Source organism: Malus domestica, chromosome 15 (assembly GCF_042453785.1).
Source record: "Malus domestica chromosome 15, GDT2T_hap1".
Classification (NCBI taxonomy): Eukaryota; Viridiplantae; Streptophyta; class Magnoliopsida; order Rosales; family Rosaceae; genus Malus; species Malus domestica.
The window spans coordinates 12,044,922-12,068,864 of record NC_091675.1 but is presented as its reverse complement, the minus strand read 5'-3'; the positions used below and the strand labels follow the sequence as shown (position 1 = coordinate 12,068,864).

At 39.2% G+C, this 23,943-nt stretch overlaps 3 protein-coding genes across 4 annotated transcripts; 1 reads left to right on the top strand and 2 right to left on the bottom strand.

Annotated features, from left to right (window-relative positions):
- Positions 1-12,606: 12,606 nt before the first annotated feature.
- Positions 12,607-16,228, bottom strand: LOC103431394 (uncharacterized). The gene is made up of 9 exons (XM_008369546.4): positions 15,911-16,228; positions 15,616-15,803; positions 14,738-14,919; positions 14,323-14,607; positions 14,183-14,241; positions 14,061-14,097; positions 13,867-13,938; positions 13,346-13,670; positions 12,607-13,242 (listed from the first exon to the last, which is right to left on the bottom strand). The coding sequence occupies exons 1-9, from the start codon at positions 16,011-16,013 to the stop codon at positions 12,865-12,867; spliced, it is 1,629 nt and encodes a 542-aa protein (XP_008367768.1). The 5' UTR covers positions 16,014-16,228; the 3' UTR covers positions 12,607-12,864.
- Positions 16,229-20,193: 3,965 nt separating this feature from the next.
- On the top strand, positions 20,194-21,750 carry LOC103431396 (protein CHLORORESPIRATORY REDUCTION 6, chloroplastic-like). Its single transcript, XM_008369550.4, has 4 exons — positions 20,194-20,468; positions 20,654-20,788; positions 20,893-21,101; positions 21,255-21,750. Exons 1-4 carry the CDS (start codon positions 20,255-20,257, stop codon positions 21,459-21,461), a joined length of 765 nt encoding a protein of 254 aa, XP_008367772.3. The 5' UTR covers positions 20,194-20,254; the 3' UTR covers positions 21,462-21,750.
- LOC103431395 (uncharacterized) lies at positions 21,711-23,609 on the bottom strand. Of its 2 annotated transcripts, none has more exons than XM_008369548.3 (5): positions 23,466-23,609; positions 23,224-23,350; positions 22,548-23,087; positions 22,356-22,454; positions 21,711-22,255 (listed from the first exon to the last, which is right to left on the bottom strand). In XM_008369548.3, the coding sequence occupies exons 1-5, from the start codon at positions 23,510-23,512 to the stop codon at positions 21,950-21,952; spliced, it is 1,119 nt and encodes a 372-aa protein (XP_008367770.3). In that variant the 5' UTR covers positions 23,513-23,609; the 3' UTR covers positions 21,711-21,949. The 2 variants fall into 2 exon arrangements, with proteins under 2 accessions (XP_008367770.3, XP_008367771.3); XM_008369549.3 differs by having other exon boundaries at positions 23,257-23,350.
- Positions 23,610-23,943: the final 334 nt, after the last annotated feature.

Sequence of the window (23,943 nt, the reverse complement as noted above, 5' to 3'; positions counted from 1 at the left end):
GAAAACCGTCTTTCGCGACTGTCGAGACTTTCTAAAGCAACGTCGAGACAATCTCATCCATGTAAGCTCGAAAATCAATGACCCAAGGGTCTTTGAAAGACTCGGTCCCCTCCCATGTCCCAGGCCGGCTACCAATTTGGGGAAGGGGCAACAAGTCCTAGAGAAACACGAAGGTATAGGGGACTCAAAGATGTTCCGACAGACATACCTTGGAAGTCAGTAGGGCGAGTCCAGGGAAAAATCACATGCTCTTGATCAAACCTTCCTACTTCCAAGAGGTGATGGAGATTTACGAAAGAAAGCTCCAGTGGTACATGACTCCACTCAGGACCCTATTGTCATACAGCTCCTTAAGGAAGTAAACAAGTTGAAGGCCGAAAGACAAGCTGAGATACTTGATTGAAACCAACCTAGGCTTGGCCCTCTTACAAGGAGGATTCTCGACACCCCCTCAAAGCAAAGACAAGGCAGAAGCTTGGCTTGCAATTCTATACTGGAAAAGAGGACCCGATTGAACACATTAACCTCTTTGAGTCCACCATGGCATACCGGATGCACACTGACGAAGAGCGATGTCTTCTCTTCCCCTTCACCCTCTTTGGCGGAGCTCTAAACTGGTATTGCCGTCTTCCACCTGAGACGGTAGACTCATTTGAGGAATTGAGGAAACTGTTTGTTTCTTAACACATTTTTCAGACCGATCGTTTGCACTATGCGGATGACTTGTACACTATTCGCCAGAAGCCAGATGAGTCGTTATGCATGTATGCTGGCCAATTCAGCCATGAGTATTTCCGTTGTGCTAAGGCAGATGACAAAACTGCCCTCAAAGCCTTCACGGCAAGCCTACGTGATTGTTTCTTCAAGTACATTATCAATGCCAACACTTGGAAGACTTACTCTGAGGTGATGGCACAGGCTTACAACCATACCTCCGCTGAGGCAAGGACATATAAAGGGAAACCCCCACAGCCACCCCTTATCAACAAGTAGGGAGTGAAAGCCAGATCCAACTAAATGAGAAGACCTCGATCTTCCAAACGGCAGCGGTGCCTCCTCATGTCTTACTTAATACTTCGCCAAGTCAACAGACATATCAATCTCAGGGCAAAAGGAAAGATTTTCATCCTCACCAGTCCTATTTTAGTAAAAGGAGTGAGGGACACTATCGCTATAACCAAAGGTATCACCACGATAATGCATGCCCCCAGGCAGTCAACACAGTAGGCTAAGCACATGTCAGGACAGGCCCTACCCTGAGGTATGAGACAGACACACCTTTGAACGCCATATGTGTGGCCATTTACCCCAGCATAGCACACCTAATACCGAAGACAATGTCGAGGCAGTCAGGTTATAAGCCCACGAAGAACACGGGCATATTTTGCTGCTACCACGAGCATAATGGCCATGACGGCAAGAAGTGTATCACCCTTCTTGATCATATTGAAGCTTTGGCACGTGAAGGAAAAATTAATCAATTCCTCATTCACCCTCCGATGGGTAACCGTAACCAACGCCAGGTGAATGTGATATATTCCATAAGTGGTGGCACACCCATATCTAAATCTTCCAACAGGGCCATGAAAAATAATGAACGAGCTTTAAAGTCTGGCCACCAAGTGTTTCACGTGGAAGACATCAAGGGAGGCAAGTATCAAAAGCCTAACTGGGATCCAATATGTTTCTACCCTGAGGAAGAAAAAGGTATCATCTACCCTCACAACGACCCACTGATCGTGGAAGCTCACATAGCCAACTTTGAAGTACGACGAATCCTGGTAGACGTGGGGGCTTCAGTCAATATTATGTTTGCTGAAGCTTTCAGGGCACTTGATATAGCTGAACACTTGCTCGATCGCTCGATTTCTCCTCTGATAAGTTTCTCCGGTGATATCGTGCAACCTTTGGGGAGCATACACTTACTTTTCACCATTGGTACAGGCCCTTGCACAGCTACCATTACCACTAACTTCCTGGTGGTTGATTACCCAACGACATACAATGTCATATTCGGACGCACAAGCATCAATGATCTCAAGGCTATGGTATCCACGCATATGTTGTTGATGAAATTTCCAACCCCATATGGCAATGGTTACGTCAGAGGAGATCAACTTAGTGCATGATCATATTACAACACTTCGGTCAAGCAACAACACATGTATATGCCCAAGAAAACCCTTTCTATACATGACCAAGTCATAAAGACCAACCCAGACGAAGCCAACTTGGATCTTCACGGTGGCAATAGTCAACCCGACGATCCTCGAGATGACTCTTTCACCCAGCAAGCACAACCCGCTGAAGAGTTGGAGAAGGTCTCTATCTCAAAAGATTATCCGGATCGCATGGTGAAGATTGGCACCACCTTGTCACCACCAATTCGGTTGGCATTGATCTTTTTTTTGCAAGAGAACACTGAGGTCTTCGCCTGGTCATACGAGGACATGCCAAGCATCTCTCTCAATATCATCTGTCATCACTTAAGTATTAACCCTAAGACCAAGCCAGTGAGACAGAAACAAAGATCTTATGACGCTGAACGGTACGAGGCAATGAAGGCAGAAGTTGAAAAACTCAAAGGCATAAGCTTCATCCGTGAAGTCAATTATCCAACATGAGTAACAAATGTTATCCTTGTTAAGAAGAATCTGACCAAGGAAAGTCTCCTGCTCCAAAAGGTTTTGTGGAGAATGTGTGTTGATTACATCGACCTAAATAAAGGATGCCCGAATGATAGCTTTCTTTTTCCTCTCATAGACAGACTTATAGATTCTATGGCAGGGTGTGAACTCCTTAGCTTCATGGATGCTTACTTAGGATACAACCAAATCCTCATAAACCCTCCAAACCAAGAACACACAGCCTTCACTACTGACAGGGGACTATATTATTATAAAGTCATGCCCTTCGGCCTAAAGAATACATGAGCGACTTATCAGAGACCGGTCAATTCAATGTTCGCCGAACAGATTGGGAAGAGCATGGAAGTTTACGTTGATGATATGCTAGTCAAGAGCAAACATGCTGACCAACACATCACCAACCTATCTAAAACTTTCACCATTCTGAAGAGGTATTGAATGAGGTTGAACCCCAATAAATGTGCCTTCGGCGTAGGCTCTGGTAAATTTTTAGGCTTCATGATAAGCTAACGAGGCATTGAAGCTAATCCTAAGAAAATCAAAGCAATCATCGACATGAAAGAACCAGTAACTTCTAAAGACATCCAGAGCCTTACTGACAAGGTGGCAGCCTTAACTAGGTTCATCTTTAAAGCCACAGACAGATGTGCTCCTTTCTTCAAAACACTTAAGGGAAGTAAGAAGTACATTACATGGACTGATGAATGTGCCGAGGCATTCAAGAACCTTAAAGACTACATAAGTAAAGCCCATCTGCTCTCCAAACCTGAGGTTGGTGACACTCTCATTATCTATCTGTCGGTATCGGCTTCAGCAGTAAGTTCTGTTCTCATTCGAAATGATGGTAATGTCGAACGGCATGTCTACTACGCTAGCAAAACCTTACAAGATGCGGAGACACGATACTCCAACATTGAGAAATTAGCTCTAGCTTTGGTCATGTCTGCTTGAAAACTTCGCCCTTAATTCCAAGCACACTCCATCATCATGCTTACCAATCATCATCTTCGACAGATACTCTAAAGTCCTGACACTTCCGGGAGAATGATCAAATGGGCGATAGCATTGGGTGAGTTTGACGTCTCCTACCAACCAAAGCCAGCTGAGAAGAGCCAAGCAGTGGCAGACTTCATCACCGACTTCACATATCCTGTTAACATTGTTTCTTCGCCTAAAGAAATGGTTTCATTACCCTCGGAAGCTCAGAAAATAAAACCAATAGCCCCATCATGGAGTCTATATGTTGATGGTTCGTCCAACCAACAGGGTTGTAGAGCATGACTAGTCCTTACGACCCCTAAAAAAGTGGCGATGGAGTATTATCTTTGTTTCAAATTCAAGGTGTCGAACAATGAGGCCGAATATGAAGCCCTTCTAGCAGGCTTACGTTTGGCCAAACACCTTGGGGTTGAACGAATTGATATCTTCAGTGACTCCCAATTGGTAGTTAACCAGGTCATTAACAACTTTGACGCTAAAGATAGCTCAATGGCAATATATCTGGCACAAACACAATTGTTGCTTAAGCACTTCCACCACCAGATCACCCAAATTCCTCGAGCGGCAAACAGTCATGCAGATGCTTTGGCTCGCCTCGCCTTAGCGGTGGAAGACAAGATTGGGAGAAAAATTCAGGTCTAATTGTTGGTAGCACCAAGCACCATGGATGCGGAAGCGTGCAACTTACAACAGGGGAATAGTTTGATTACCCCGATTTATAGATTTCTTGCTCATGGTACCCTTCCAAATGACAAAGTCCAAGCTAAGCATATTTAATACAAGGCTACCCGTTACTTGATCATTAATGACCAACTCTACAAGCGAGGTTTTAACCTACCATACCTAAGATGCCTTACGCTTGTAGAGGCGGAAAACTGTCATTCGGGAAATACATAAAGGAGTCTGCAAAGATCATACTGAATCTCGATTCCTAGCATACAAGGCTTTTCGCCAAGAATATTACTGGCCAACACTCCACCAAGATGTCATCAGAATATCTCGCTCATGTAATAAGTGTCAATGCTACGCAACTATTCCTCACTCTCATCTCGAGCAGCTCACTCCAATGATCAACCCTTGACCCTTCGTCCAATGGGAACTTGATTTGATCGGCCCAATGCATGTAGGGGAAGGCAAGGTTCGATATGCAATCGTTGCAGTTGACTACTTCATAAAGTGGGTCGAAGTGGAACCCTTAGCAACCATTACTGAGGAAAAAATAAAAGACTTCGTATGGAAGAACATCCTTTGCAGATTCGGCATTCCCAATGCGATAGTCACTGACAACAGGCGACAGTTCGACAACAATAAGTTCAGGATGTTCTGCTCTAAGTTCAACATCAACTTATGTTTTGCCTCCCCAACTAATCCTTAGTCTAATGGACAAGTTGAAGCCATCAACAAAATAATCAAGCAAACTTTGAAAACCAACTTGGACAAGGCTAAAAGTTGTTGACTAGAATTTGTACCCCAAGTTCTTTGGTCATACCACACTTCGTATCGGACATCAATAGGAGAAACCCCATTCTCACTTGCCTTTGGTACAGAGGCAATTGCCCCAGTTAAGCTTGAGCAAGCAACATTCCGAGTCCAGAACTACGTGCAAAGCGAAAATGATAAACAATTTACCCTCAACTTAGATATAGTCGAGGAACACAGAAATCAGGCTCACTATCAGCACATCTCCAACTACTATGACTCAAGGACCAAACCTCGTTCTTTCAAAGTGGGGGACTGGGTATTAAAGAAAAGATTACTCTGCGACAGAGTCCCAAGTAAAGGAACACTTTTTCCAAACTGGGATGGACCGTTTGAAGCTGTTGGCATCAGTCGCCCTGGCTCCTATAAGCTTAAAAGCTCAGATGGCAAGACCTTTGGCCATCCATGGAACACTGATCACTTGAAGTACTATTACAAGTAAACTCACATAGTACAAGTGTTAAGCTTCAACCGTTCGATATCCTATGTAACGAAGACTTTTTAGACAATTCGGTCCTAATCCTCTTACATTCCTAACAATGAAACACTCAGGTTCAAAGCTTCAGCATGAATGCTTCCAACATGAAACAAAGTCTAAGTATATTTCAACAAGACTATACAAATAAACAAACAGTTTCACAGTATATTCGTTCAATCATACATTCCAACACATTTATAATAAGCCAACTGTGCTTTGAAAGGGTTCAACATACTTTGTGTTATTCGACACTTGCTACAATGTGCCTCAACACCTTGCCCTTATTCTCACCAACCAGGTGATGAAATGTGAAGAATGAACTCTTCTTCATGCCACCAACCAGGTGATGAAATGTACAACCCGTACTCTCCTTCATGCAACCAACCAAGTGATGAAATGTACAACCCGTATTCTAATATCATTTAGCAACTTGCCACTCATGTCACCAACCAGGTGAAGAAGGAACTCGTCTTCATGTCACCAACCAAGTGATGAAATGTACAACTCGTACTCTAATATCATTTGGCAACTTGTCATTCATGCCACCAACTAGGTGAAGAAGGAACTCATCTTCGTGCCACCAACCAGGTGATGAAATGTGATGAAAGGTGATGAAAGAACTTACCTTTGTACCACCAACCAAGTGATGAAAACAACTCACCATCTATTCCACTTACCAGAAGACAAGTGGTACAACTTGTACATGTGAACTTCTAGCATTCACAAATAATCAAAAACCCTCAAGCTTGACAGCTCAACTAGATGAGCAATTATGCCCAACAAGAGTTATAGTCACCAACGAAGTCTTATTGCAAGCTAACAACAACTTTAGTGCATGGCATACGAAGATCAAGCTATTCAGCCCTTTTGAATGTACTTCAGACATTTCTCCTCTGTAACAATGCAAACACTACAACTCGTAGAAATCTTCACACACTCTTGATCAAGACAGTGTGAAGCAAAACCAATTTATGGTGCCAACAAAAGCTTCATCAAAGGAGTTCAACCACAATTCTCAAAAGCTTCACACACTCTTGATCAAGACAATGTGAATCAAAACCAATTTATGGTGCCAACAAGAGCTTCATTAAAGGAGTTTAACCATAATTCTCAAAAGCTTAACACACTCTTGATCAAAACAGTGTGAAGCAAAACCAATTTATGGTGCCAACAAGAGCTTTATCAATGGAAGGCAACCAGAATTCTCAAAAGCTTCACACACTCTTGATCAAGACAGTGTGAAGCAAAACCAATTTATGGTGTCAACAAGAGCTTTATCAATGGAGTTCAACCACAATTCTCAACAGCTTCACACACTCTTGATCAAGACAGTGTGAAGCAAAACCAATTTATAGTGCCAACAAGAGCTTCATCAATGGAGGGCAACCACAATTCTCAAAAGTTTCACACACTTTTGATCAAGACAGTGTAAAGCAAAACCAATTTATGGTGCCAATAAGAGCTTCATAAATAGAGTTCAACCACAATTCTCAAAAGCTTCATACACTCTTTATCAAGATAGTGTGAAGTAAAACCAATTTATGGTGCCAACAAGAGCTTCATCAATGGAGGGCAACCACAATTCTCAAAAGCTTCACACACTCTTGATCAAGACAGTGTGAAACAAAACCAATTTATGGTGCTAACAAAAGCTTCATCAAAGGAGTTCAACCACAATTCTCAAAAACTTCACACACTCTTAATCAAGACAGTGTGAAGCAAAACCAATTTATGGTGCCAACAAAAGCTTCATCAATGAAGAGCAACTACAACTCGTAGAAAGCTTCGCACACTTTTAATCAAAACTGTTCGAAGCAAATTCAATTTATATGGTTCATCCAAACCTTCAACTACTACAAAGTGTGGCTTGCATCACAATCTCTTGCTCAACAGTGTTGAAGCAAAATTTGTATATGTTGTCTCTCCCACATTTTCAAATTTCTAGTTTCCCAAAAAACAAGGGAAATTGGGAAATTCAACAACTTTCTAGTTTTCCCCAAAAAAAAAAATTGGGAAATTCAACAAAGCTTAACCAATGAAGGACAACTACAAATTCTCAAAAGTTTCACACTATCTTAATCAAGATAGTGTGAAGCAAAATCAATTCATGGTACCCAACAAAGCTTCACCACAAAAACTTCACCAACAAAAGCTTCATCAACGGAGGACAACTACAAATTCTCAAAAGCTTCACACTATCTTAATCAAAATAGTGTGAAGCAAAATCAATTCATGGTACCCAATAAAAGCTTCAACTCCAAAGCTTCACCTACAAAAATTTCAACACAAAAGTTTCAACACAAAAGCTTCACCCACAAAGCTTCAACTTCAAAGCTTCACCTACAAAGCTTCAACACAAAAGCTTCACCCACAATAGTTTCACCCATAAAAGCTTCACCCATAAAAACTTCACCCACCACAAAAGTTTCACCTACAAAAGCTTCACCCACCACAAAAGCTTCACACTATCTTGATCAAGATAGTGTGAAGCAAAATCAATTCATGATACCCAACAAAGCTTCAACGTCAAAGCTTCACCTACAAAACTTAAATATATATATATATATATATATATATATATTTTTTTTTTTTGGAAATTCAAAAATTCAAAAATTTGGATTCGAAAAAAAAAATAAAAAAAATTGCATAGGCCTCATCTTCTTTGGGCCTAACAATATAAAGAAGGAGTTTTGGGCTACCAATTAGAAAGGAAATGCCTCATTCGTCAACTCCCTCGACCAGAGACTTGGGGGACTCCTACCATATGCTACTGCACCTTGATGCTCGGAAGTCTGACGACCACTTAGTAACTTGGATTTTTTCAAGTCTCCAACCGAGAAGTTTTCCTCACTCGGGAAATTAAGGGAGCACTACCTCAACCTACATGTTTCACTCACAAAGCTAACATACAAGCTTCGACAAAATAAAAAATTCAAAGAACTTAGTGAAGAAGGCTTTGGTGTATTTAACACAAAACGTTGAAATGAAGCAAAACTCATTTATTGATATCTCTGATAAATTACAAATATGTACATATACATGAATCAAAATAAACAAACAAGAGGAAGCCTTCACAAAGGTTGCTCAGGAGAAGTCTCAGCAGTCGACAAAGTCCTAGAAATAGAAGGCACTGAAAGGTGATCATTTGGAGCCTCAGTACTGGGTAGAACCCCAAAATGAGGAGGCACCTGAGGTTGATCATTTGGAGCTTCATTACGCGGTACAACCCCAGAAGAAGAAGGCAATAAATGCCTTTGGAACAAACCCACAAACCTCTGATGATCAAGTAAAATCTGACTATCAGATTCCTGCAGCTGGTCGAGCTTCCTCTTCATGCAACTGTTTATTCTCATACTTGAGCCCTCTGATCTCTTGTTTGAGACTTATCACTTCAGCCGTCAATGATTCAACTTGGCGGGTTCGAGCAAATAGGCGTTGGGCCATATTAGACACAGAACCTGCACACTGAACACTAAGAGCCAGAGAATCCTTAACAGCCAACTCATCAGACCATTTGGAAAGTAGTCTGTTATCTTTGGTAGTGAGAAGGTTCCTGGCCACCACCACAGCGGTCATATCATTCTTCATCACAGAGTCCCCAACGGTAAGAGGACCAGTAAGGGATAAGAAGGATGGGCGCCATATGTTATCTTGAGAAGACATGGTTGTCTCTTCACCAAAATTCAAGTCAAAACGACGGTCGGATGGGCCAGACATTCTTAGAAATGATGAAGGAGAAATGAGGTGCAATAAATCTCTGAATTGCAAAAATAAGGAGAAAATTCCTACAAGCAATAACTCTCTGAACGTACTTCTTGCACATAATTGGTGCCCTTATAAAAGAAAGGGCAACAGGGCCGTTGGTTCAAAAATCGAAGAGGCACCACTCTCTGGATTTTGAGAAGCAGATTTTCCTGAGTAAAATATGTCGACAATCCCCACACGCAACATCAGCTCATCGGGTACCACAGATAACTTTGCCAAAGATCTCTGACAAAGTTTAGACACGTAAATTTTGAAGGTCCAACTACCCTACTATTACCCATAAGGGTAAAGGAACAGCACCGTTACTTGATAACTGGAAAGTCCCTATGTGTGTCAACCTCCATGCTCCGTGGCAAGGCAGACTGGCAAAAATGCCCAACCTTTACTCACATTCGAGAAAACACTCCTAACAAGATTGCTTACTCAAAAATCGAAGAGGCACCGCTCTCCAAATCTTGAGAGCCAGACTCCCAACAAGATTGCTTACTCAAAAATCGAAGAGACACCGCTCTCCAAATCTCGAGCGCCAGACTCTCAACATGATTACTTGCTCAAAAATCGAAGAGGCACCACTCTCCGAATCTCAAGAGTCAGACTCCCAATAGGATTGCTTTCTCAAAAATCAAAGAGGCACCGTTCTTCGAATCTCGAAAGCCAGATCCCCGACAGGATTGCTTGTTCGAAAACCGAAGATGAACCGCTCTTCGAACTTCAAAAGCCAGATTTCCTTGGATAAAGCTTGTTTGCAATCTTCACACGCAACATTAGCTTTCCAGATACTACAGACCACTTTTTCAAAGTGTTATAACAAAGTTAAAACACCTGAATCTTGCAGCTCCCACTACATTGCTATGACCGAGAAGGGTAAAGAAACAACGTTACCACTCGCTGTTGGGACAATTCCTATATATGTCGACATTCATCATCCACAGCCAGGCAGACCTGCAAATAAAAAAAATGCTCAACTTTTCTTCACATCCGAGAGGGCACTCTCAGCAGAGTCTCTCAAAATACTCAGCTTCTTTTCCCCCCGATAATACATCTGCAAACAAGCCACACCAGAGCAATAGTATATCATATCATCAGGGTTAAAAGCAAGAGTATACCATATCATGTTTTTTTCCTGTATTTTCCTTTGGCCTTGTTCTTATCTGCAAGACAAGGAGAAAGAGAGCAATCAGTCAGCACTTGGAATCAAGCTTACAGTTAAGAACTGATTGCCTGATTACTTACCTGGCATTACTCTCGAGTACTCATCTTCAACATCTTATGCTTCCAGAGAAGATACCACATCTGCATGATGAACAGATAAAGCAAGTGAGAAGGATATAAGGAAGCATCTGGAGACAAGCGTAACAGAACACGTGCCGATACATCTACTACTTTGTCAACAGCAAAAATATCTCATATCATCAAGGTCGAACGTACTCTAGATTTGATGGGCTTGTTTTGACCTTTAAATTCTTGAGTCGGCCTTATACTCTAGAAGAAACAAGAAAACCCTTTAGCCCAGTTCAAGAATAAGCCTGTGGAAAGTTACTTCTTCAAAAGCAAAAGTATCTCATATCATCTCTTCTCCTTTTTCTTCTTTTTATCTTTCTTGCTGCATGCAAGATATGGAGAATGAGAACAATCAGCCGGAACTCAAAATCAAACTTTTGATCTGGGACTGATTGCTTATAACTCTAATTGCTTACCTTGTCTGTCATCTCTTTCGGCAAATCTCCTAGCTATGCGACTTGGGTGACTCATACTACATGATTTGTATTGCGCTTGACCAAGCTTGAAACTACAAGTAAGCTTCAAGTCAAATTGATACATTACCTTGTGCATCTCCACTAGTTAAAGATACCACCCCTGGATGGAGGAAAAATACTTCCAGAGAAGATGCCACATCTACCTATGAGACAGATAAGGCAAGTGAAAATGATACCACATTTCGGTACTTAGAAGTTTCGTTATTACTCAGTGGCTTGGATCTTGCAAGGGAGCTTCCCTCACTCGGGAACTTAGGGGAGCACTGTTTGTACCATACTTGACCAATCCCGAAACTACTAAGTACCGGTCAACGTTATACCTTCAAGGACCCAGAAGAGTTTCCCTCCAACCAGGAGGCCAATCACAGCGCGACACGTGTCGACATCAGAAGCCAATCATAGCGCGACATGTGTCAACATCAGAAGCCAATCACAACATGACACGTGTCAATGTCAAAACAAAACTAGAAACTCTTTTCTATAAAAGGAGATCATTCTCCCACAATATTTCCTAATGTCATTTGTACTAAATCATTCATTAGTACTCACAAAATGAGAGCTTGAACCTATTTACTTGTGTAAACCCTTCACAATTAATGAGAACTCCTCTACTCTGTAGACGTAGCCAATCTGGGTGAACCACGTACATCTTGTGTTTGCTTCCATGTCTCTATCTATTTACATACTTATCCACACTAGTGACCGGAGCAATCTAGCGAAGGTCACAAACTTAACACTTTATGTTGTACTAAAATCCGCACTGATTTTGTGCATCAACACAAACCATCTTTTATAGTCTTCGAATTCCTTTTGTCCCATCAGAAAGTGTAGCGACAGAAGCGTCAATTTTTGTTTCGATATTGTCAATTTTTTTCCGAACATCTGCTGGCAGAAACACAGCGTCAACTCCAATCCGCTTAGCTGCACCGAGATTATGTGACACATTCACGAGGGTCTTTCCGCGTGTCCTGTCCCTAGCCAATATCGTCAGAGGTGCGTTTCAGGGAGGTTTTTCTTCTGCAAGAGACCTCCTTTTGCCCCAAGCCACCACCACCTCACCATGCTCAAAGTGCTCTCTCTGATCACCACCCTCCCATACAATGTCAATGCCAACACGAACACGAACCGAGAAGCAAACACATAAAATATCAAATTATAACACAAAGGGAAGCATTTTCGACAACGAAAAAGGAAACTAAAGCAGCTCTGATATAGCACTTACTGTTTGCTAAGTGTGGGAGTTTCCGAAACCGACAGAAACGAAGAGAAAAAGGGAGAAAAGGAAGCAACTTTTTTATGTGAAGCATATCATCTTTTACCACTCAGAGAAAACAGAGAAATGGAAGGAGAAAATAGAACCGTTCAGTTGAAGTAAAATTTAAAGGAACCTAGATAGCAATCAATGAAGATGCTTTTTTTACAGTTTTACTGGAACGACTTATCCATTGAGCATGACTGAAAAAACGAGCATGCAAAGAGGTTAGTATAAGCGGTTTGCTATATGTAGATTGTAAAGGGCATTGTTTATTGGACATCTAAAATGTAATAGAATGATAGCTCCAGAATATTACCATCTCCAATGGAGTTTCTGTGGAAGCACAAATGAGTAATGAATATAAAACCTAAAGATTAACCACCATAATGTACAAAAGAACTCAAGGGTAAAATCACTCGGATGTAAATGGACGAAAACATATTTTTACCCAACTACGTCCATGTTTTTATATGGAAAAACGTTTTAAGCACCCTTGTCTTCGAATTCCCCAGTTGTTCTAGCAGGTGCAAACTTTTTAGTGTACACTCGATGCCTTCGCTCCCTTGCATAGATCACCCAGAAGACCAACGACAACATCACAGCTGCAGATACCATTACTAACCCAATGTAGATCCAGCCACTATGTTTTCGCAGACCAGGACAATTATGTTGATGTATGTCGGTAAATGCATCCCTAACAAATTTGCAGTTTTGCAGATCAACCAAGAATGGACCATATCGATACAGACCGTAACTCACATTTCTAGCAGCTTCCATTTGGCTATAGAAGATCGGAGTCAATCGGCCAACTGTCGTACAGATACCAGTGGCAGAAACCTCGCAGACATAACGCTTCCATATCTGCTTGAGACAGAAATGTGAATCTTAGTACTTATTACTGAACTAACACATAGATGCAGGCAAGGTAAGGTCTAGGTCAGCTTGGATGCTTCATTTATCTTACCTGGGTGGCATTCTCCAGTTCCACTTCACCAGGTGCACACGGTCGATCAGAGAGATCGGAATTGAAAGGGTTGCAAAGAAGAGGTAATAGTGGGCCAGACTGATTAAAATATAATGGTCCAGCGCTAGGTGGGTAATTAACATTTGAGACATTGTTGATGACACGGTTAACCACAGTAACAAGTTGGCGGGTTACATCCTTGGTGCGTGTCGCAGTTTCTTGGGCAGTAGCGTTGTCCACACATGGGAGGATATCATCTAATGCAGTGTGAGATGTGGGATTCTGGACCCACTCATCCATGGAAACACATGAATCTGCAACCACACTAAACACATAGGACGAGAAGTTAGAGGAACTGAAAACAGACAAGAAAGCAACACAGCAGAGCAGTCATAAGCCAGACCGAATAACGCTCATATCATGAATTTGTTCTTATGAGATAACTAAGATGTAACCCGTAAAACCAACATGGGTGTGAGTTAGAAAGTAATATGACGTGATCATAGCCAATTAGTACTTACTTATGGAGAACGAGAAAGACACCACATAATATGAATGTGCCCGCAACAAGTACCCACCCAACAATCACCAAGCTGCATGAAAGAGATAAGTTTATGTGAACATATGTTTGAGGACTAGGACACAAATGCTTCCAAAATTTGAAGATCTCTATTAAAAAATTAAAAGGAAACAGTTCAACGTATATTTCACTTACGAGTATACAAGGGCTTGCATCCCAAGAACGGAAAATACTGCAAGCAGTAAAAGAAAAAGAAATAAGAATAGTAGTCAAATATTCATAATCCCTGCCTCTAATTGTAAAACAAGAAGACTTACAAAATCCGAGCAAGGCCAAAAAGAGCATAAAAGCAGCAAGAATAATGAGAGCCAGTCTCCTGCAAGCAAAGTATAACAAGAGACGAACATTATACACAGATTCGTGAGCACAAGTTCCAGAGCTTCTAGAATCTACTTACACGCTATCCAAGGCATGTTGTATACGCTTTGAGTTCTTTTCACTTTTATCATCAAGTGTGCTGGAAGCAGAGTCGATCTTTGTTATAATATTGTCAATTTTACTCTGAACATCAGAAGGGAGAAATACAGAATCAACCCCAATCCGCTTAGCTGCACCAAGATAACCTGACAAATTTCTGAGGCTTTCAACAGTAGTATCCGCCTGACTCATAACATAATGCAGCGTCTTCGATGTGCTTGTGTGGAACTTTTCCTGACCAGTGTACAGAACAATGCATCCAACACTAGAATGGACCAGGAAAAACATCTAAGGATGTCAGGTCACAGAAAATATATAGAGGTTGTACTTGTCCATTGGTATCAAATGCAAGTTAGTGTGGAGAGAGTGAGAGAGAGAGAGAGAGAGAGACTCACATTACCGCAAGGGTGAACAAAATAAGTAAGATGAGCGACAGAGCATAGCATGTTCTGGAATAGCCATAAGGCTCTCTTGGACAACAGCAGTAACGGAGACAGATAATGAACAAGCTTAGCCCGAAAATCACAAACCAGACAGCAGCAACGACAAAGAAGGGAGCCGCAGTGAAACTAACAGACTACATAAAAATTAATAACCAATGTTACAATATTCATTGAGATAAAAACAGGTCTGCGAAACAATGAAAATACAAGATACGATAATTAATCCACGGATAACATTTTTGGAAGAGTTCAAGGCCTGCATAAAGGCATGATACCACCAAAGACAACAAAATAATTTATTAGTGTACAACATCTTGACAGAGTTCAAGGCCTGCCTTTTTTTAAGTAGAAAAAAGTGGTCTTTCTTTGAATGCATCAAAATCTACGGAAAGACAATTTGATGCCAAATTGGTTTTAAACCAAACCACAATGTAAGTAAAACATCAAAAAAATAAATAAATAAATAAATTGATTGTACTAGTTCAAAGAAAAATATGCTAGAATTCATCGTTGGGTGCAAAGAGGGGTTCTGTTCTTCATTTAATTCTAAACGCGGGGAATATGAACTCGGGTGCAGCCGAGGACTTTCAGCTCACGAAATTTACACCCCAGCAAATATAAAAATGACATTTGCTTGGCAACTCCAAGTCTTTTATCCAATTTAGTTCTTACGGAACATTTAGTTTTAACTTATCCATCCATCATAGCAGCAAAACAGCCCAAAAACAACAGGATTATACCATAATTCATCAATTCAGAAGAAAGCAAAAAAACAAATCACAAAAAAGGCAAAAGTATGAAAATTAATCAAAAGGGTTGAGAGGACTCACAGCCCAGTAATGCTTATTGGTGATATTCCACCCACCGTTGTACTTCTTAAAACTATCAAGCGGGTCCTTCCTGCGCGTCCTGTCCTCAGCCAACAGCAAAGACGAGTTCTGGGCAGTTCCGTCTGCAAGCGACCTCCTTGTTTCCCATACGACCGACCCACTAGCATCACCATCCCTTCTCCCACCACCTGAAAAAATCACAAAAACAACCCTAAAATTCAATATTCAAAGACCCATTTTCTCACAGAAATAAAAAATAAAAAATAAAATACCTGTTTTCAAAACCCCATCGTACCTGTGTGGGAAATGTGAGAGCTTGCTGAAGTGAAAGCAACGACGAGGCCAAAAGTGAGAAAAATGAGCAAACTTTTAGGTGGGTTTGATCTAAAACGTGGCATTTTTTATTGGGTTTTTGAGTTTTTGGGACGCAGAGGAAGAAAATGTCCAGAAGGGTAGAAAGAAAAGTTTCGGAAATTAGAAGCAGAGCAAAGCCGCGTATGCTGGTTATATCCGTTTGCTTAACTGAAGTGAAAGAATGAAAGACACAGCGGCGGACGGAGAGAGAGAGAGGGAGATCATTTGGGTCCCTCCGATTTTTCAAGGTTTGGAAAGCAACGGGCACTGACTCCCAAATCTCATTTTTTTCATGACGAAAATGCCCTTTTTGTCATGACGAAATTGTCCTTTTTATATTTTTATATTTTTCTCTTTTTCTCTTTTAGATTTTAATTATTTCTTGTGTAGAAAGAATATTGACGTATTTTTAACTTAACTATGACACATTTCTTAACCAAATCTCATTTTACACCTACACTTTATATATTCTCATTTAAACTTTTCCTTCTGTTTTACCCTGCACTCTATATTGTTTCATTTTAATATTTGTACTTTTTCTCAATATCTTACTTCACCATCTTCCATCAAATAAGTTAAGAAATCTGTTAATTGTACTAAAGTGGTTGAACAATTTGGTCTTTTCAATTTTGTTGGTTGTTGGCATGTTAGTGGGAGGTGAGTTAAACTCAAACCGTGGTTTAATTTCTCTAGATAAAAAGAAAATATAACAAGAAAAGATTGAAATATAAGAAGAGAACGTATAATTTTACGCAAATCAATTTCAATGTTTTCAAATCTTTTTGCAAATATTTTTAGGGTTCCATAACTTTGCATCTATCGCTCTCATCTTCTTCTTTTTTTCTTTCTTAATTTGGATAAATCAAACCAAGTTTTAAATTTAACCATAGTCATGCACTCATGCGTCTTACTAACATAGTTGAAATGACTCAATTGTCTATGCCACGTTAATACACTTAATTGCACTTTTTAACTTATTTGACAAAATAGCGAAAAGTGAGAATGAGGAAGAGGGCAAGTATTAAAACGAGTCAATATAAAATATAGGGGCTAAAGTGAGATTTAGTGAAGAATACAAGTGTATAGCTGAAAATATGCCAAGAATATTTTCTAGAATTATTTTAGTTTGCTTCCTTTAGTGGGAATAAAACGTTGCAAATAACATGTATTTGAAATGTTTAAATGGTTGTAAAGTACCAAGAAAAAGTATAATAAAATTAATTTTTCCAAGGTTTTAAATGTGAAATTCGACAATTAAACAATATTATTTGCAAATCTTGATTTACAAGTCACAAGGCTCACAAGTTGTGAGTCACAACTGGCGACTCCTTTTTTTTTTTTTAAAAACAATAGATAAACTTTATGTAAAAACCAATAAGGTAATCAGGAATAAGGATCTGCTTTTCTTTTCGAACATTTTGTTTGTTTTTTTTTTCATTTTCTTAATATTCCAATTATAAATTTATAATATGTGTTTTTGGTAACTGTATGATTGATTGTAGCAGAAAATATCTAGTCAATTACTGCTGAAGTTGGTGACCAATTTGTTTGATAAAACAACAGTCGTGATAGATTGAATAGAGAAGAAGAAAATGGACAAAAAGGGTAATGAAATGGAGCATGACAGGTGTGTTTGCCTTATTGAAGTTCTAGAAGTTCTATTATATATATATATATATTTTTTTTTTCTTTCTTTTAAAACATACGATATTATTTATATTAAAAATGAGAGGTGAATTTAGCCTTACAATAGACTAGCAATAATGTGATTCAAATTCACTTTTAGCGATAATCGAATCTAAAACATCTCACTTATAAATGAAAATAAATATTATTAGACCGTAATACTAAGTGACATTTTTTTATATTTTTAAAAATAGAATCATTTACTGTTTTTGTCATGGCAGTTCATTATTTTGGGGTTCGGAAAGACTTACAGAGACATTTTAGCCCCATTTGACCACTATCGTATCATTTACCAGCGTTAGGAATCAAACTCAGGACATGGCGTGTGAATATGGCCTAAAATTCATCTCCAACTGCTGAGTTACCCTGTGATGAATTTTAAAAGTTCGGTAGCAAGCAAAAGAGGCCACATAAAAAAAGTTAAAGAAAAAAACTCTTAAAAGGACATATTTGGAAACCGATAATTAGAGTTTTAGCTTAAAAAGATATATTATTTAAATAAACAACAAATGATGACGTGCTTGTTGGTTAAAGCGTCTTAATCAAATCTTAAAAAGAAACAAATGTTTGATCTAAAAATTGTTAAAAAGTTGTAGGGGATTCTAATTATACCTTATAAATAGTCCTTTCTAGCACATGGAGAGGGTATAATTGCTATTAAACTTGAATGTGGATCATCACAAACAATTGATAATTAGAATTGAAAACGGTTCAAAAAAAAAAATATAGACATAAGTTCATAAAAAATTATAAAAATAAAAGACGAAGAAATATAATTCGAAAACGCGATTGGAATGTGGATTGTATGATATATTATAAAATTTAAAAAACAAACAAGAAATAGGCAAACATTCAAGATGAATGAATTGTGGTCAAGAAATGACAGACTTGTATAATTACCTGTTTTGTCATCGAATCCATAACGAGTAGTGGTCGAATTGGGTGAAGGCCAAAATTATTCATAATACATGTTTATTCTAATTTACTAAAAAGAATAATTAAATTTAAGTATAAAGCATCGTACACACTGTCTTAACTAACTAACTTAACTCACGTTTGCATCAGACACATTATCTTAACCAGTTGACCTAGATTACGTATGTATATATCATTATGATCATGATCAATAGGAGTAGCTTGGAAGCAAAAAGTTGGATAGTATGGACTATGGAGTAATTTGAAGAGTTGTTTTAAACAATTTATGTGCAAAGAAAATAGTTTGTTATGTGTGTAAATGGCATGCATAGTAATACAAAGATTTATGAGGGTGAGGTGTTGGAAACACATTACATCATGTTCATATCTCTACACGTCTTCCTTTGAAATCATCTAGCAATGGAATTTGTATCCTAATTCTCAACCTTATGTGGCAGCACACCACAACACCAAAAATTAATATACAATGTGACAGGCCAACTATATTGTTCAAAGGATTAAATCCCTTTATTTAATAAATATTTTAAAATTAAGATGAAATTGAAGCAAATATATTTATTTTAATATATAGTTTATATTGACAAAACCAAACTGAAAAGCAATATCTCAGTTGTTGTTTTCATATGGATGGATTGAAAATTTGCATTGTTCCATGTGGCTGGAAGAAGGCAAAGCTCGAATCATATGCATGCAGTCTCACAACTCATGTAACGTTTAGGGTTTAAATTTTTAAAGTCGTATGAGAATGACGGGTTGAAATATTCGTTTACATTTCATCACATTTTACCAACCAAACTCCATGTGGCTCCATGCAGTTGTGTAAATTTCTTGACCTTCCATATAGTTATTGCCTCCATAAATTTTAGTTCGAGGCTCCCCCACCCAATTTTTCCCCTCCCCCTCCGAACCCGTTACCTATTGACAAATAATAATAATAAGAGAAAATTATAGCAACGGTTTCTCAATTTTAACTCAATTGAAGCGTTGGTCCTTCAAGTAAAAATATGTGTCTATTGGTCTTTTAACTCATCAAAAGGTGCCACTATGATAATTTTCGTTAATTTCATCAGAACTTCCTTCAAAATGAGTTATGGTGGAATGACCATTGTAAAATTAGGTTAAAGTTGAGCAACCATTACTCTAATTGAGCTAAAGTGGAGGGATGATTTGAGTGAAAGTTAAAGAATAATTGCTATAATTTTCTCATTTGATTTTTCATATTTGCCTCTTGATTCAACCTTACGTACATTGCACTTGACTTATTTTGACGAAAGTTTTGATGGAGTTCACGAAAATAATCATAGCTGCACGTTTTGATGAGTTAAAGGACCAATGTTCATTGATTTTTAATTCAGGGATCATTGCACTAATTCAGTTAAAGTTAAATGATCATTGCTACAATTTCCTCTAATAATAATAATAGTATCTCATCATGGGCTTCTAATTTCAGGTGGCACATCATCGTGGGCTAAAAAACACAAACAAAAACCAGGTCGATGAACTTTAAATTGACCCAACCCAAGAAATCCATCGGGAGCAAACTTGCAATAGGTCTGAGATGCATGGAATAAAAACCCACAAGAGGATATGAGCATTCAAAACACAAGGCCACAAGAAACTGTATTAACTGTCAAGGGACCATATCAGTTCACACTCTGCAGCAATGGCTGCAATCTTCCAAACTCTGCTTCCCGTTTGTTCTTCAAGACAGACCATATTATCCTCTCCTCCTCCATGGATCCCCCTCAAACCAATCTCAGATTCCATGGCCTCTTTGGCCATTTCACAGGCCAATAGGCAGCAGGGACAGGTGGCAGTCTCAGTTGCCTTCAACCCATCTGGGAATTTCGACATCTCTTTATATGATGAAGAAGAAGGTATGACCTTCCTTAATTTGGTTTCTCTGGTTATCTTTCCATCCCTTCATCTTTTTCTAGTAAATTTTGTTTGACGCTAACAATCACCTACTCTTTCAAACGAGTAATTTTTTGATGTGACAGTCATACTGTCATAGTTATAACCCGTCTATCTATTTACTAATATTACAATTTGTGGTTGACAGACACATCTAATAAAGTTGAGCCTCCGATGCCGCCAAGTGAAGGCCGATTTGAAATAGTTATCGACAATGACGTAATTCGACGTCTTGATTTATCCCCGTTTCATGCTGCAACTGGGATTACCATTCCTTCATCAGGTAATTCATTAGTCAATTAAGCATCAGTTTAACAAAGTTAAATTTCATGATTAAGTTTTATGCAAACCCTAATGAAGTTTTACTGCTACTGTTGGTGTAATTAGCCAAGCCAAAAGAGTTTCTTGAGCGTACAATCGGCTTTACCATCAATTACACAAGAGAAGATCCACGTGATCCTCGAGAACTATCCGAATTCCCTGACATAAGGCTCTGGTTTTTGAGACTTGATGCCGCTTATCCCTGGTTGCCCGTCCTCTTGGATTGGCGCGCCGGAGAACTAGCTCGTTATGCTGCCATGTTGGTTCCACACCAGGTATTATAATCTAGGGACCTTTTATTAGCGCTCTGAGCAGTGCAGGATGACTATTTTTGAGCGCCAATGTAATTTGTTACAATGCCATTGTGTCAAAGTTGGGGAGTGAGAGGCTTGCTTAATGGCCTGGCTTTTAATTTCTTATCTTTTCAGATGAACATGAGAATGGGAGTTGTCTTCAACCCTGAGGCACTCGAGTTGTTCGTAATGCAGAAGGTTTTTGTTGTGTACTCATGGTTGAAGGAACATGACATTCCGAAGCCTAGATTGAAGACTAGTGACATGGCTAGGATGCTAGGTTTTGGAATTGGGGACGAACTTTATGACTTGATCGACAAGCATCCACTGAGAACATCATAAAACGAGCCAAAAGTCTCAACTTAGTGCTCCCCCAATGTCATACAGGGTAGATTAAGAACGTGGCAAGGCGTTGATGCGAGTCTAATTTACTGTCACGAGGAGCTGCTCCCCGTATCATTTGGTGGCGACAGTAAATCAATGTCAGAGAGAAGCTGCTACTACAACCAAGGATGATTTTGTTAGAGCTGTTTTTCTCTGACTTCCAACTTTTGATACAGGTTTGATTTACTGTACTTCTTAGAATAGTAATTGTAAAACATTCTGTTTCTATTCATCTTGTTTGATATAATATCTTGCATAGACATACATTTCGTACATAAAGTTCCAATACGCGCGTAAGAGATTTTTTTTTAGTATTATACATTTCTATATTCTCGTTGTTTTTTATACATGATCTGTACATTTACCATAAAAATGAAACTAAATTAAACTAGCCTGGTAAAATTGAGAAATCACCAAATTCTTCAACTTCATAAGACTTAATTAGTTTACGGACTTTGAATGTGAGAAAACGAGGGAAGAGTAGTACTTATACCGGGAGATTTGCACATAGGACACACATTTTTATACCCTAGCCATTGCTTAATGCACGAAATGTGGAAGCCGTGTCCGCAGTCCAATGTTCCTAGCTCATCCTCTTCTACAAAATCCTCCTGGCAGATGCTGCAGAAGTCTTTCTGAGTATTTTCTTCTGTAAACACAAAGTAATGGCTGCGTTTGAGAGACTTGACAGCTACTTCCTCAGATAATCCTGTGCTGACATACCCTATACGATCTTCTAAAGCCAATAATTCCTACAGATGCCAAGAGAGATTATGACAACAGCAATACTAATTAAACCATTGACGATCATGATAGTTAAGAAACAAAGGAAGTTCCGATGTGAGAGTATACCTCATATGACATGTTATCCACATCGGGCCACATTGCTCCAGAATGATTGCGCATTTCAATCGAGAAGTGGAGAGGTCGTTGGAAAATAGCTTCAGCGTTCTACTCATGTACGTATTTACGAGGAAAGCAATCAAATGATCATGATACAAGGCATGTCACAGCAGATTGATCTAATGGTTATGCAGGACTTACCATACTGAAGTTTACTCCGTGGCTGGCTGTTACAACAAAAAATGAAGTCGGACCTTCTAACAAGCTATCGGGTGGCCTGTGCATGTATAGAGTCGACTCCATGAGAAGTTGCCTCCACAGATCAATTCGGGTTTCATTTTGGAACCAGTTATCATCAGAAGCCGCAGAAGCCTGACCTAATAGAAATGTAGAATCTACGCGACTTACGTGGGGAGGCCATAAAGATCGAAAAAAATTGTTAGGCATCCCAAAAAGACGTTGAAAAAGATAAAACTGGCGAAGAAGAGGAGCGGATCCAAGAATCAAAGTGGTGCAAGTGCCAGAATTGAACTCATTATTCTGTGAACCTGGAAAATTAGTATTAGCTATTCCAATTTGGTTAAGTATTGTATGAGATAAGTTGAGGTTTGGAGTGTTGGCAATGCAACTTGTTATGCTCCTTGCGATGGCTGCTGAAAGCGGATCATGTGAGCTCCTTTGAACAATTAGGATCGCCGGTCTTAAAGCTTGCTGTGATCCTCGCAGCGAGGACGAAGATGTCTGAGAAGATACAAACAATGGGTAAAAGATTGGAAGAACTTGCAAGTTTGAAAATTGTGCAACTTTGAAACTGAGGCCTATTGCTTGTGTCACAAGAAATCACATCACGAATTTAAAATGTAAAAAGAAAACTTACAAGAAGAGATAAAAAGTGTTTATTAATATTCACCCTCTCTGCAGATTCAAAATTGGCAAGTAAACCAGCATCTTCCCCCATCCTTTTACCACAGTCACATTTTTCTGCATTCGAGCACCAACATCTTCTGCGAATATAAGAAATTACGTGTTTGATTTTGCAGACAATCGAGTATTAAGATTTGACAACAAAAATGGACGAGAAACGATACAAACTTAATTTTGTTCTGCAAATTAACTTACGTTGGTTCTTGAGGAGGATTAGCATTAGAACAAGTTGCATGCATCATTGGAACGAGAGGAGATAAACTGAAAGAATTAATCAAAGCAACTATGATTAACACCTAATTATACGATTAAGATTAAAGATTAGTGCAGGAAATGAGAACCAGGGAGATTAAATACTGAATGGAAATGAGAGACGAGGAAATTAGGTTGTGAATTTGGGGGTGGCTGAGCGGTTATGGTGGGCGGGATTTGTAACGGTAAAATCACCAACCACCAACTGTAAGGTGCTTGAGATATAAATTTGGGTGGAATCTGGAGACGCTTTTCCATCAAATAACAGGGGAATCGGAGGCCCAATAAAGAGGACCTGATTGGACTACGAGTCTTGAAAACGCTTGGCCCAACAAGTAATTTTTTTAAGGAACTTTAACGAAAAGCTTCTGATATTGTTCATTTTAACGAAAAATCATATTTTTACACTAAAAAGTTAATC

Coding starts and splice junctions, on each gene's coding strand:
- LOC103431394 (XM_008369546.4), bottom strand. CDS start 16,013: ATGCCACGTTTTAGATCAAACCCACCTAAAAGTTTGCTCATTTTTCTC. Junction 14,242..14,322: donor CAACATGCCTTGGATAGCGT/GTAAGTAGATTC, acceptor CTTTGCTTGCAG/GAGACTGGCTCTCATTATTC. Junction 13,939..14,060: donor ATGCAAGCCCTTGTATACTC/GTAAGTGAAATA, acceptor TCTTTCATGCAG/CTTGGTGATTGTTGGGTGGG.
- LOC103431396 (XM_008369550.4), top strand. CDS start 20,255: ATGGCTGCAATCTTCCAAACTCTGCTTCCCGTTTGTTCTTCAAGACAG. Junction 20,469..20,653: donor TTTATATGATGAAGAAGAAG/GTATGACCTTCC, acceptor TGTGGTTGACAG/ACACATCTAATAAAGTTGAG. Junction 21,102..21,254: donor CCATGTTGGTTCCACACCAG/GTATTATAATCT, acceptor TTATCTTTTCAG/ATGAACATGAGAATGGGAGT.
- LOC103431395 (XM_008369548.3), bottom strand. CDS start 23,512: ATGATGCATGCAACTTGTTCTAATGCTAATCCTCCTCAAGAACCAAC. Junction 23,088..23,223: donor AACACTTTTTATCTCTTCTT/GTAAGTTTTCTT, acceptor GTATCTTCTCAG/ACATCTTCGTCCTCGCTGCG. Junction 22,455..22,547: donor ACGGAGTAAACTTCAGTATG/GTAAGTCCTGCA, acceptor GTACATGAGTAG/AACGCTGAAGCTATTTTCCA.